This window comes from Sapajus apella, unplaced genomic scaffold (assembly GCF_009761245.1).
Source record: "Sapajus apella isolate SASKATOON/1434 unplaced genomic scaffold, GSC_monkey_1.0 scaffold4, whole genome shotgun sequence".
Lineage (NCBI taxonomy): Eukaryota > Metazoa > Chordata > Mammalia > Primates > Cebidae > Sapajus > Sapajus apella.
In genome coordinates this window covers 59261776-59276812 of record NW_022436944.1, presented here as the reverse complement: position 1 = coordinate 59276812, position 15037 = coordinate 59261776, and the positions used below count along the sequence as shown (strand labels likewise).

The window sequence follows — 15037 nt, the reverse complement described above, 5'->3', positions numbered from 1 at the left end:
TGCACACGAATGTTCATTGTGGCCCTGTTTACAATAGCAAAGACCTGGAACCAACCCAAAGGCCCACTGATGATGGACTGGACAGGGAAATGTGGCACATATACACCATGGAATATTATGCAGCCATAAAAAGCGATGAGTTTGTGTCCTTTGTAGGGACTTGGATGGACCTGGAAACCATCATTCTCAGCAAGTTGACACAAGAACAGAAAATCAAACACTGCATGTTCTCACTCATAGGTGGGTGTTGAACAATGAGAACACATGGAAACAGGGAGGGGAGCATCACACACTGGGGTCTGTTGGGGGGAGCTAGGGGAGGGACAGCAGGGAGTGGGGAGTTGGGGAGAGATAGCTTGGGGAGAAATGCCAGATATAGGTGATGGGGAGGAAGGCAGCAAATCACACTGCCATGTGTGTACCTATGCAAGAATCTTGCATGTTCTTCACATGTACCCCAAAACCTAAAATGCAATTAAAAAAAAAAGCAAAAACCTATTATTCTACTGCATATCTAGAACTTCGGAATTTTGGAGCCAGAAGGGACCATGGGGACTGCTGCTCCAGGCCTGGAAAAATTAGGGGTTTTAGGGTAGACTTGGCCCCAAATGTAGTCTCCAAATTCAGGCCAGGAGTCCTTAGTCCTCCTTTGCATCTGTCTTTAGGAGGGCATCAGCTGCGTCTCTGGAGGCTAAAAAAGGAACCACGTCAGCCAGGACTCTTCCAGAACCACTGGCATGGCTAGTGCCATTGGTGTGGCTGCTCAGTGGATGGGGAGAAACAAGTGCTCATTCCCAGGCTTTGAGGACCACGTGGTTTGGAAGGCTGACCACTGAGGTCTGGGGGAACTAAGTTATTACTTAGAGAAGAAACAACCCTTTGGGAATCCAGTTTCTAAGAAGTTTTGATCTGGCCCCAAGCTCATTCTTCAGCTGGTTAAATTCAGGTGGCAGTGCCCATCCGGGCCCCAGCATCTAGCCAAAGGAAGACATTCAATCCAACTGTAGGGATATGTTTGCCTACAGCAAAGGTTTGAATCCCATCAGGAAAAACTATGTTTTTAAAATGAGTCTGCTGCTCCTGGACAGGATTCGGTAGCTCCTGTTATACTGAGGATACTGATCTGCCATTGATGTCACTGTGTCCATGGGCATACACACATTCCTCTGCCTTGGCTCCCAAACAGCAGGGACAGTGGTGGAGGTCTTGGCTGAGGTCCCTGTCTGTATGAGGCAAGCCTCCTCTTGGTGAGATAAGGCCTATCAGCAGCCAGTTTGGTGGTTGAACTTCCTCACTGCTTATTCACAACACCGAAGTGAGTATCTGTGATTTGGGGATGCTGCATTTTTTTCTGTTTGTCCGGCTCCCCCAGACGATGACCCTGAGATAACAATTGGGGTGCACATGGCTTATGTGGGAGGCTATCCCAAAAAACAGTGGCAGAAGAGTGGGGAAGTGAGACAGGAAAGGGAAGAGAGTCAATAGTGAAGACTGCCTTATCGTGTAGTTTACCAAGTAGTTTATCACTATGGGTGCCTTGAGCTGCATATGCTGATGGAGTCAGTGCATGGCTCAAGCCTCAGAGTCACCATCCCAACCAAAGCAAGGGAGCTGGGATATTTACACCCTTCTCATCAGTCACTGGTTAGCGCCACTCCTGAGAGTGGTATTTCTGTGGCACTTCAAGCTAGTCTTCTGCACAGGAAGAGGTACTCCTGCTACTAAGAGAAGGCCCTTGGGTAGTTGGTCTTTGGGCCAGTGTGCACTACCATGGTTAAGAAACCAGGGTGGGGCAGTGCCAGCTTCTGGAATAGTCGTATTACTCTACATCTAATCCCCAAACAGGGTGTGTGAGTGTGTGTGTGTGTGTGTGTGTGTGTGTGTGTGTGTTGTTCAAACTAGTGGTGTTGGGGGTCATGGGGACATCACAATTAACTCTGATCTTGAAGATGGTAACCTAGGGGCCTGATGTGGTGATTTCTACAGTTACACTCTGCATAGAATCAAGGAGCACCAAATGCAGTTACAGACCCACAGCTTGACACTGCAGGTGTTGATTGGGAATCAGCACTAAGCTGTTCCTTCAGCACCAGCAGATGGATGGTATTTCATGACAGTGAAGTTTATTTTCCTTAAACTTAAATCTTAAATAATTTCCTTAAAATCTTAAATAATTAAGATTTGCTGGGCTCCTGCTATGTGCTAAACCCTACATTACATAATTCATTCCTTTACAGCCCTCTTAGGGCGTATGATTATCCCCATTTTACAAACCAGGCCAAGATGTGTTTATTCAATCAACAGTGAAAACCTGGACGGGGTCCTAGGAATCAACTGAAAAACAAGACAGACTTGGGCCTGTTGACAGGCTGTGAGCAAGTGCAGGAACCACAGGGGCCTGGCCACTGAGTGGAGAAAGAGCTGGAAGGGCCGAGACAGGCCTGGCGGGTCAGGAGGCCAGTTAGGAGGTGAGGTAGAGTTAGCAGGCAGAAATGAACCCTCATGTTCTAAGTAGTAGCAGTGAGTTAAGCTGTTAACCAGGGCCGCAGAGTTTGCAAACTGCCCAGTTGTGTTTCTTTCTCTTCTTCCTTTTTTTTCTTCTGAGACAGGGTTTCGCTCTGTTGTTGCCCATGCTGGAGTGCTGTGGTGCAAAAATGGCTCATTGCAGCCTCAACCTCCTGGGTTCAAGTCATCGTCTCACCTCAGCCTCTCAAGTAGCTGGGAACACAGACCTGAGGCACCATGCCTGGCTAACATGTTTATTTATTTATTTACTTACTTACTTGAGACAGGGTCTCACTCCGTCACCCAGGCGGGGGTGCAGTGATGAGCCTCAACCTCCCAGGCTCAAGTGATCCTCCCACTTCAGCCTCCTAAGTAGCTGAGACTACCGGTGCATATCACCAAGCCTGGATAATTTTTTGTATTTTTAGTAAAGATGGGTTTTTGCCATGTTGCCCAGGCTGGTCTGAAACTCCTGGGCTCAAGCAATCTACCTGCCTTGGCCTCCCAAACTATTGGGATGATGGGCATGAGCCACTTCCCCTGGCTGGTTATGCTTTAAACTCAGTCTAATCCTAAAACTTATCTCAACACTTTTCTGTTTTTAAATAATATTCAATATTTAACCCTACATATCTGTTTTTCCTTAACTACAGTAGTACCTGCCTGATAGGGAAATAAATATATACATATTTGGCTATGTGGACTTTTACATGCAGAAGGATGGTGTATATTTGAATATTTAATTCATTGATTCATGGTAGACTACGAAGGCAAGACTTGAACTTTGAGAAGCTGACACATTTGGGAATCTGAATAAAGTCAGCCCTCTTTATTCCTGTCTGATGAGGGCAGGTGCAGGATGGGGGCACTTGTCCAAGTCCCCAGGATGTCCCCCCGTTAGCTCCTCCTTTCTCTGCTCACATTCTGCCCAGGGAAGAATGGCGGAGATTGGTGGCTGTGCCTCCAGGTTTCTCCTTGCAGACTGATGAAGAGTGAGGGTGCATGACTCACAGCCTGACATGCCACTGGTACAGTGAGAGTTTTTAGAGCTTTGGGGCAGCAAAGCCAGTAGGAGATAGAGTCATTGTAAGGAAGAATGTGATATTCTCTAGTTACCATCTGGCTCTAAGGTCCAGCATACAAATCTGAATATAATGCGGCATCAGTTCAAGTAACAGAGAGGATCAGAGCCCTTTACCATTTGCAATAGGTTGGAGTCCATATCCCAGTGAGGGGCTCCTTGTGGAGACCAAGCTCCACTTTCCAGCTTACAGACAAGCCAAGGAAAGATTTATGGGTAAGAACCTGACAGTTATGGAGGGTGGGATGAGAAAAGTGAAAAACAAGAGTCTGAGGTGTCAGGGGGTTCAGGGGCTCAGCCATGGGTGATGGTCCCCACTTACTCCTCCGCAGGACCCCAACTTGGCTGCTGAGCAGATGAAGGCAGATCCTCCACCCATGCATGTGCGATACTAGCAACTTGTTAGTTTACATAGTACACACTCAGGCACAGAAAACACCGGGGGAGGCTTTTGTTAACAGAATCATCACTCTGAAAATAAAATAGAATCTTTGGCTCATTGTAAAGGAAGGGGCCTGTGATTTAAGGCCAAGCAGGTTTGTGATGCAGCCTCACCTCTGAAGCTTACTAGTGGTGGGCTTTGGGTAAGGACTTCAATGACCCAGTCTGTTTCCTCTTCTGAAAAATAGGCTGCTTCTATTTCAAAGGGTTATTTAAGGCCCTAATGAACATGTGTACAGGCACACGCACAGAGACACTTAATGAACATTAGTGTGTTCCCTTCCACTGGAGGCGGGCAGGGATATCCTGACTCTAAAGTGGGGAGTCTAGCATAAATGTGCTTTGAGAAGCTGTAAAGGGAACCCCAGTGCTGGGGGACAGTGAGCAGAGCACTGACTATGGGGAGGGAGTGTGGGATTCTTTTTTGCCAGAGGTTGGGTTTATCTTTTGTGGTTTTCAAACTGTGTCCTTTGGAACTCAGGGGCCTCCTGGGGGTAGGAAAAGGGGAAGAGCAGTGTGGGTCTGAAAAATCAGTGGTTAGGGCTTTGGGGACCCTAAGACGGCAATACTTTTATCTGCGTGAAACACTGGGATTCCATGTAAAGATTGTTTGGAAAAGGATTCCGAGGCTAAAACAAGCAAACCACAAACAAACCAAAATCTGAAAACTGCAGAGAGAAACAATCCAGAAGGCCACTTTGATCACAAAGGCTCGATGGCGTGGAACAGAGCTTCATCATTGATTAAAAGAGGGGCTGGCTAGATGACCTCAATCCATGGGCAAAATTCTTCAGAAAGAGGGTAGAGCAGGAAATAACACTGTTTTTTACCCATGAGAGGGATAAGGGGTACTCAATCATAGACTCAAAGCCAAGGGATTGTCTTGATGAAAGACAGTAGAAGCCAAGAGTTCTTGGGAAACTTCCATGGTGCTGTTTTCCTGATTGTACTATCCAGTGCAAATTAAGAAGGGTTCTCTTAGGCTCTCCTCAGTGCATAGGGATGGCATTTTAGACAGCTCTTTGGGGACCCAGCACATCTCTGCACCAGTATAGAATCTTTCTCCAATACCCCACTGCAGAAGCTTGAGCTGTCTGCAGGTGGCTTCACAGCCCTTACCTTCTTCAGCTCTTCCTGGACGCTCTGGCTGTTGTCTTCAGAGGACAGACTTTCCTTCTGGTTCTCAGATTCTGTCTTGGGCTCAGACTCCTGGTCTTCCCCTGAAGAAGTCTCCTTTTCACTCATTTTCATTGCTAACTCGTACAGCCTATTTCTCCGTTTCTCCTCTGTGCTGTCTGTGGGAGTCCGAGGGTCCTGAGCCTCATTGCTGATGTCTGTCTCTGATAAATCACCCGACACCTAAATGAAAGCAGAATCATGAGACCAGGAGCCCTCTGCCGCAGTCATGTTACTTCTTGTTCCCAGTAACCCCTGAATAAAGGAGCACAGGAACATGCAGTCCAGGAAAGTAACAGCTTTCTTACCTGGTCTGCTTTCTCTTCAGATGGACTTTTACTTTTTACCTTTACTTTCTCAAATGCATGAATTTGAGAAGGCAAGCTTCTTTACTCAGAAAAGAGTTTGAATTCATTTTTTTTTTTTTCATTCAGGGACTACTCTTTGAGCTCCCACCATGGGCAGCCCTGTGCCGGTACAGAGGATGCTGGGAGAACCCGACCAGCCCTTGTTGGGCCAGCCCTATAATGAAGGAGACACACTCAGACTTCCCATATTCATTTTTAAAGATTGATACCTGATAATTGTACATATTTATGGGGTACATGTGATGTCTGATACATGCCTACATTGTATAATGATCAAATCAGGATAATTAAGATATCTATCACCTCAAACATTTATCATTTCTTTGTGTTGAAAACATTTCAGATACACAATAAATTATTATTTTTAGAGATAGGGTCTCACTGTATTGCCCAAGCTGGAGTGCAGTACTAGTCACAGATGTAATCCCATCACTGATTAGCATGGGGGCTTGGATCTGCTCTGTTTCCAATTTGGGCTGGTTCACCCCTCCTCAGGCAATCTGGCTCCCAGGAGGTCACCATATTGATGCCAAACTTAGTACGGACAACCAACCAGCACAGCGCACCACAGCCCAGAGCTCCTGGGCTGAAGCAGTTCTCCTTGCCTTGGCTTTCCAAGTAGCTGGGACTACAGACACATGCCACGATGCCCGGCCCAAATATACAATAGATTCTTGTTAACTATAGTCCTCCTCCTGTGCTATCTAACACCAGAACCCATTCCTTCTATCTAACTGTATTTTTGTAACCAGTAACCAATAGGGTGGAAATGGAGAGGAGGAGAGGTTGGCTAATGAGTACTAACTTTTCATGGTGGTTCAGTGCAGAGATGATGTGTGTGGCTGGGATGTGGGGAAGGGAAGGGATTTTCACAGCCCATAAATAAGCACTTGATGGGAAGGGTTGAGGATGAGGGAAGGGTTCCCTGCAGAAAGGACTCTGAGTTGAGATTCAAAGTTAACAGTCACCCAGCTAAAAAGAGGAGAGGGAAGAACAACATTCTAAGCAAAGGGCCAAGATTTTGAGATGGTGCAAGGACCTTGCACATACATATGTAAGGAATATTGTCTGACATTCCCTTAACAGTTATATCATCTGCTCCAACTCTCCACTTGCTGAGTATCTCCTAAAGTCCTTCTGTGAGTAAAGCCCTTACCAGGCCTGGGAAACTCCAGGAAGACATAGAGAGTGTGACTGTTACTCTATTCTTGCCTTCAGTTAGACAGATGTGTACTGAAGTGTTCATATGTACATAATATGGCATACGATCAGGGTCACTGAACCCAATTTTACTTTTTAAGTTTCCTCTCGGAGTTCTTCTATCTTTTTATAGGGTTTGACATTTTATAACTTTTATTCTCTTAGAGGGCTTCTGAAGAACAAGAAGAAAATTTACTTATTTTTAAAATAAAATATAACTCATTATATTTTGCAATTGCCATATGGGTTCACTGGACCTTTTTATAAATCTAAGATACATAATGGGATCTTTGTGATCTTATTTTTCCCATCTTTTGAAACATTTTGTTATTTTGCTATTTCATCATCCAGGGAATTACTTTTCATCGTTACTCACCAATTATTCCCAATTATGCTAAAAAAAGACTACATAATAAATGGAATATTGTAATTGACTAGAAGGATGATTCAATAGAAACATAAACCATCACTATTTTGAATCTGCTTTTAGTTTTCACTGCATACAATTGAAAATTCCAAAACTGACAGAGAACAACATTTCACAGCTATTAGATGACTCAGAAGATGAATCCAAAGAGGACAGCAGCTCTCTGTATAATAATAATGATGGTGAAATTGATTATATTATTGAAATCTCAGACCGAGGACCTTCAGATGACCATGTCCTAGGTGAATTTTCTCAAGCTCAAGAATTGATGAGTAAATATTATCAGCAATATTAATAAGGATGAAAAAGAAGTATGGGCTTTTCATCCAGTTACTCATTCAACAGTAAGGACTTCATCACACAACATTTTGCAACAAGAATCTGAATATCTTGTTTTTTAAAAAGGTGTGTGACAGGTTCTTTCATCTTTTGTTTGTGTATTAATTTTACTTGAGACAGTCTGTAACTGGATAAATTCTAAAGGCAGATGTCTATCCAAAGGTGATTAGAAGATGACACAGAAATAAAAAACACTAAATAATTAAGAGAAAAATGTCTACTAGAAGTGACTATTTCTTTTCTGGTCCCAAGTGAGAATCAATGATGAGGGACTTACGTGAAGTAACCTGTGCTCCTAGCATGCTTAGGAAGGGGGAACTCCTTTGCCTGGTATATGGGGATGGTTCACAGGAAGAACGGCCTCTGAGCAGGTTCTCAAAGATGAGGAACATTTTAATATGTTGTCAGGGGACGGGCCTTTTTTTTAGGGGGGATGAAGTCTTGCTTTGTTGCCCAGACTGGAGTGCAGTGGCATGATCTTGGCTCACTGCAACCTCCACCTCCCGGGTTCAAGCGATTCTCGACTCAGCCTACCAAGTAGCTGGGATTACAGGCGCCCATCACCACACCTGGCTAATTTTTTGTCCTTTTAGTAGAGATGGGGGTTTCGCCATCTTGACCAGGCTGGTCTTGAACTCCTGCCCTCATGATCCACCCTCCTGGGCCTCCCAAAGTGCTGGGATTACAGGTGTGAGCCATTGCACCCGGCTGGGACAGGCATTCTTGAAGTAGAAGCAGCAGGACCAACAGAACCAAGGAGCATGAAGCTGCTTGCATAATTAGAGGGACAAGGCTCAGAAGTGGTGAGTGGGGAGCGGGGTAGTACGGAGAGACCAGATCTGGGTCAGCCTGCAGAGAATTAAACACCAGTCTAAGGAATAGGGCTTTACCTATCAAATAGATTTTCTGCTACTGTTGTGGTATGCACTGAATTAGCCATGAAGTCAGCAACTGGTTACAAATTTAGCCCTGGTGACCCTCTCTTATCACTCTACTCAACAGATTTTTAATACATGGAACTGTCAGTTCATCTTAACTTCAGTTCACTTTTATTAATATTTAGCTTTGGCCTAATTATTGCTTGAATATACAGATCATGAAAGACTAATTTACAAGGCTAAATAGTTAATCCAAAAGATGAAGCCTGCTTAACATGGTCTATCCACGTTTCATGTCTATTTATCACATGAGAAATTATGAAGAATTATTGTGATTCAGTCCACATCCAGCAAACACCTGTTGAGCACCTATTATGTGCTGATCACTGTGCGTTACTGGAGCTCAAAGGTGAGAGTTCCTGCCCTACTGGAGTTGATGGTGTGGTGGAGAGAGGAACATTGAACCAGACAATTGTAACACACTGGAGAACAGCATACACACATGTAAGGGTTTGACGAGACTCAGAGGAAGAGCCCTCATCTGGTTGGTTGAGGTGGATACTGTCAGGAAGGGGAATTAGATAGATGATAACTGAGCAAATCTTAAAGAATGGAATCCTGAAGATTATCAAGACAAATCTCAAGTTTTATGGGAGTAGCAATGATAGCTGAGACAATAAATGCCAAGTTGGGATCTTGGCTGACATGGAGTGCATGGATGGGCCTCTGAGGACCCCTGATATTGTTCACAAACTTTGGTATGCATGGACACTTTTCTAAGGTGACCATTACTAGTTTTTGTCAGATTTTCACAGGGGTCTGTGCCCCCAAAAGGCTAAGAAATACTGATGAAAAGAGCAGTAAGGAGGTTGGTTTTTAAATTCAGTTTTTAAAACCAGAGTTTAAGAAGATAAGGGTGCTGCTGAGTCTGCAGCCAAAAAATGCTCCTCTTCTTCAAAGAGATTCTGATTTTCACAACTTCAGCCAAACACCAAACATACTCACTGTGTTGGACAGGGAGGGACTTAAGCAGATCACTGAGATTATGATCTCAGTGGAGAATCCTGAGAAGCTTTTGCAGGGGCCAGGGAAAAAAGGAATGAAATTCCTTATGGGCAAGCTGGGCAACTATGAGCAATGTCTGTCTCTGGTCACAAAACATTTTAAGTAATATGAAAATCAGAGTTGCTTGCCCACTGGTGTGGTGTCTCAAAACTCCCCACCTTATACATCGGTATTTGTATATGTAATGGGACATTATTTTGAAAATAAAAATGCAATGCTTTTCATTTCCTATTAAAACTGCATTCCCTTGTGTCTTCATTTCTTAGGCTAAACCATAAGCATTTTACCCCAAGGAAGGTGAATGTAGATCCTGAACCAAAACATAATTGATCAGTTTACTCTATTAGCTCTTTGGGGTAACAAAAGGCTCAAAAGACAGATTTTGTGAACATAGAGAGAGGGTTTCTAGAGATGAATCTGTTCAAAAGCCAAATTTCATGTCTCCTTCTACTGAAATTCTGAGAGAAGCAGCCTCATGGGATGCCTATGATCTCTGACCCCCCTGTCTCATGATGATATGGGGCAGCAGAATCAGAGGGCAATCACCCCGATGAGGGGCTTCTGAGGGAGGCCGAAGGGGGTTCCAGGCTCCCTCCCGGCTCCTGTGTGGCATGGAGGGCATCCAGAAGCAGGGTCATAGGTCATAGAAGATTGCTGTGACACTGCAATAAAGTAGCTGTCCTGGGGTTGGACAGCCAGGGCCAGGGAGCTGACATGTGTGAGAGCCAAGCTGGGGCCTGTGGAAGGGGTCCTGGCTTCTGATGGAGCAAACAGGGAACAGACCAAGGTTCCCAGGTCTTAGACATCAGCAGCAGATGCCAGTGAGGCAGGGGAATGGCCTGATGAACAGGGTCCCCATCACTGCAGAGTCCTGCAAGGACCCAGAGGACACTGTCCAGCTCTAAGATGCCCCTGCAGCCACAAGGACCCTGGAAGTTCCCCAATAGGCTTTCCAAGACAGTGAAGGGAGAAAAAGTGGATGGATTGGAGCACTAATTACTTACCCAAGAAAGGCAGGTATAAGTGGAAAGAAAAAGGGAAATCATTTAAATCACAAGAGGCCAAATGTTCTTTGAACTGGTTGATTTACATTCCTAGCTAGTGAAAATGGGGAGGTTAATGGGGAGGTTTAATGCAGTTACTGAAGAACAAAAAGTTGCCTCTTCCTTGCAAACTTAAATGTAGTGTGTGGCCAGGCGTGGTGGCTCTTGCCTCTAATCCCAGAACTTTGGGAGGCTGACACGGGTGAATCATTTGAGGTCAGGAGTTTGAGGCCAGCCTGACCAACATGGCGAAACCTTGTCTCTACTAAAAATACAAAAATTAGCCAGATGTGCTCGCTTGAACCCAGGAGATGGAGGTTGCAGTGAGCTGAGAACATGTCACTGCACTCCAGCCTAGGCGACAAGAGTGAGACACAGTCTAAAAAAAAAAAAAAAAAAAAAAAAAAAAAAAAAATCTAGTATGTGGAACTTGGAGACCCTGGCTAAACAGAAATGCATATCTTTAAATACCTAACAATGGGATACTTTTAAGATAAGCCAGTATAGTTTCTTAAACAAGAGATTTCTAATATGTTTTCAGTGGTCTGCAAGTTCACCTTAAATTTTGGTTTTCATTTCATTGATCACCTAAAAAAGAGGCATGTCCTGGATGACCTGGGCCTCGGCCCCACAGCTGGGTGCTGCCACATGTGTAAGATCTCCATTCTTGTATCTGTATTTATATTCAGGTTGGTGCTAACATTTTTCTTAAATTGACAGTATTTAAAGTTTAATGTATACTTTCTCCAACTGGAGGTCTTCTAAAAATTCTTGAGGAATTTATTGAATTCTTCAGCTTGAGAAACAGGGATAGAAATAAATGGAGGGGATGGGAATGTGAGCGTTGGGGAAGAAGGTATGGGACATTTCTTACTGCTGAGCACGCTGTGTGGGTGCATGCTGTGCGGGACTCTGTGCACCAGGTGTGGCAGTCAAGCATCCCAGCAGTTCCCGCTGTGTTGATGAGGACAAAGGCTGAGTGTGCTCTCCAGGGTCACACAAATGGGCGGCTGAGCTGAAGGTGACCTGACCCTGAAGGCCAAGATCTTCTCTTATGCCAAGACAAGGCTGGATCCCCAAATTAAACTGTGCTCTTTAAAAGGAAAACAGCAGAACCATGAAGCAGGGAGAACACCCAAGAGGCAAGATGTTTAACCTCTTGTTTCACAAAAGGGAATGCTTAAAGGAGAAGATAATTTTTCTAGAATTCTTCCTGGAGATGACTACCCCGAGATTACCTTAGAAGACTGTCTTTACCTCAGTAACCCCAGTGATCTGTGCACACTGAAATCCAGCCTACTGTAATTAAATTTTTTTTTCCTCCTATTTAGCTTCATCATCTTCCCCATAAAAAGCAACCCCAGTCTGGGAAAAAGTTTTTCATAGAGGCTGTCTTTCACCTGCTAGGTTGTTTCAGGAGGCAAAGGGCAGGCGAGGCTTTGGGCTTTCACCACCTTTTAAAAAAGAGTCCAGATAAAGGATAACTTTCTACAGTCACATGTTAACCTTTGTTGAATATATCCTTGTGTCCTGGTGGCTCTCCTCATTTCTGTTGATGAAAGACACTGAACCTGACCTAGAAAACAAAGTTTCTACGGCTTGCTTTTAGATTTTATTTTAGTGGACTTCAGAGAAAATCTCCAGCTTACAGGTTAAATGACTCAAGGGAACTCAGTGTGACAAATGTACACAGCTTTCCTTGCCAATCCTGTGGCACAGCTGTCCAGAGGCTGGAGAGGGCGAATGAGCCCTGAGGCTGCTGGACTCTGCTGCTGATCTGTCTCTCCCAGAGGACTTGAAGTGTTTCTGTCCCTGGTGCCTAGGGTAGAAGTTTTCCCTCTTCTAGTGCATTGCTGTTCACCTAAAACTAGTTTTATTCACATACTGTGAATAAGGCATTTGCTTTCCTTATAACTGATGTGATAAGAGCAGCCAGACACATACACGAATATATACCAAACCCTTGGTCAGCTTCACACAGTGGAAATGGAAGGATACCATCTGGGATTTTATAGAAATTAATATTATATACATTTCCTATTGCCTCAAAGACAGTCTCTCAAGGAGAGATAAGGTTCTATCACGAAGAACCCATCAAGTGGAAGGACCTGCCTGCTTGGTGGAATTGCATGGAAGGTATGGGGACTAACTACCTGGTGATTAATTTGGTGAAAGTTGTTATGGAATCTTAGCACCAGGATGTCATCTGGAAGGCTTATTTTTTAGCTTTTATTATTACAGATCAGTTGCCTTGATGTACAGATTCCATGATTTCTGAGTCCTTCATATTATTACATTGATTTAAAAAACAATGTCTGAATTTAATCTGGGGTACATCTCCCACTTTAGAAACCAAACCCCCCTGACTGTTAGTATCTGCCCCTCCTCTGTGTGTTTTCTCATTGCTAACCTCCTATCTGATGGAATTAGACTATACTATTGGTTGAAGGGGCAACCACTTATTCCCCAGAATTATGGCAAGTCCATATAAAATATCTGGAAAATTGCTACCCATAAATGGGTTAAAATTGCCCATTCCTCATGTAACATTCACCTGAAATGCAGGTGAATTTAACCCATTTATGCCAGAGGTTGTAATTTTTTGAATTTTTACAATCAGACCTTGGTGATGACCTTGAGCAGCAGGATAAATAACTCCCACATGCTTAATGTTCCAATAATGGAACACTTGGCATAATTAAGACAATTATTTTCATACTGGCCACAACTGTTCTGTCTCTTTGTGGAGTAATTCGTTAGGAATAAAGCAGCACTAACAGTGGGCTTCACATTTGTTTATCTTTGACTCAGGATTGTGATAAGCACAGACTAAGTTCTGTGATCCATGGATCTTGGTGGTGATTCAGAGCCTGGGCCATATGCAGTGTGAGAGTCAGGGTCAGCAGGAGGGTTTCCTGGCAATCACGTGATGACATGCAGGGCAGGGGCTGGGGTGAAGGGACTGAGTGTGCTCTAGACCCCTTTCTCTGCTTGGCCCTGAAAGACTTGCCATCCATTTGAATGGGCTGGGCTTGGGTCCCTGCCATATAGAATACAGAACTCAACACTTTCTTTCATGGAGTTGACATGGTTTTATTGCTACATACAAGTAAAAGCCTTAGTTGATACTGATAGTTAGATGTGCTATTTAATATCTACCTAAAAGAAGGCCCTGAATAATTTATTGCTACACTAAAGTGATCATTTTCAGTGGATAAGCCTTAATATCCAACAGACTCCTATGTAAAAATCCTATAGAGAGAGGCTCCAGACAAGCTCCCAATACTCCCCAAGATTGAACATAAGATTTTACTGCATTTATGCACATTTTTTTCCTCCCTAGAGAGAAGACCTAGAGCAAGCTTGTTCAATCCGTAGCCCAGGACAACTCTGAATTGAGCCCAACACAAATTCATAAACTATCTTAAAACATTACACATTTTTTTGCAATTTTTTTTTTTTTTTTTTGTAGCTCATCAGCTATCATTAGCATTAGTATATTATGTGTGGCCCAAGACAATTCTTCTTCCAGTGTGGCCCAGGGAAGCCAAGAGGCTGGACACCCTGACCTGGAGTACTCATTAGGTCCTCAAAAGGGCCTATGACAAAAATATATATATATATATATGTGTGTGTGTGTGTATGTGTGTGTATATATATATACATATATATATATATATAAAGCACTGTCTTTTAGCAACTGTCTCATTTTCTAGACATGTTCTATGCAAGCAGTGTATCTTGGAAGGCACTCCTAACAATTGTCATGCTCCCGGGAAATCAGGTGACAGACACGTGATGAAGATTTTTCTTCTGAGGGTATTTGGTCTGAAGTCCTTCCACGCTACTGTTTGTGCATGCTGGACTGCTGCGAACATGGGGGTAAGCAGGAGGAATGTGGGAACAACTGCGCCTCAGTTAGAGCAGCTCTGCTTTCAGCCAGATGATTATTTGTAAAATAAAAGCATTTTTTATTTTTTATTTTTACAAATAAAAATAGAAGTATTTTTATTTTTTTGTGGGAGATACAACCTTTGGTACAAGTGAAAGTGCATTCATTCCCTGTCTTCTCTTTAGATTTCATTTAAGGGAAGGCTCTGTGCCTAAAAAGATCTGAAAATCAGGGTGGAGAATTGAAAGGCAGAGGGGAATGATTACCTTTTGGTCTGTGTACTGGAAACAATTCCAATACAGTTCTGAGTAGATTTTAAGGTTTTGACTGGAGATTTTCTCCTGGCACACTTCAGAGGCAGGCAAACCTTCCGGGAGCCCCAGTGTTCACAGGGGAGTGTCACTACTACCTCCAACTCAGCTTACTGCCAACACGCATGTCTCACAAGCACTTGTCAGAAAGCATCCCCTCCACAGAGCTCCACAAGACTCACAAAACAGGGAGGGGAGCCATGGGGAGTGTGGAAGTAGAAAGTTCCTTTTTAAAGTTTCCTTTCTTTTTTTTTTTTTTTCGAGACGGAGTTTCGCTCTTGTTACCCAGGCTGGAGTGCAATGGCGCGATC

At 43.8% G+C, this 15037-nt stretch overlaps 1 protein-coding gene across 5 annotated transcripts in view; it reads right to left on the bottom strand.

Annotated features, from left to right (window-relative positions):
- The window catches only part of MYRIP (myosin VIIA and Rab interacting protein), a 425307-nt gene that overhangs the window by 50188 nt on the left and 360082 nt on the right, over positions 1-15037 (bottom strand). For all 5 annotated transcript variants that reach the window (XM_032271158.1, XM_032271182.1, XM_032271174.1 and 2 more), the window contains one exon: positions 5147-5386. In XM_032271158.1, the coding sequence (XP_032127049.1) occupies positions 5147-5386 (240 nt within the window). The remainder of the gene's footprint in view (positions 1-5146; positions 5387-15037) is intronic.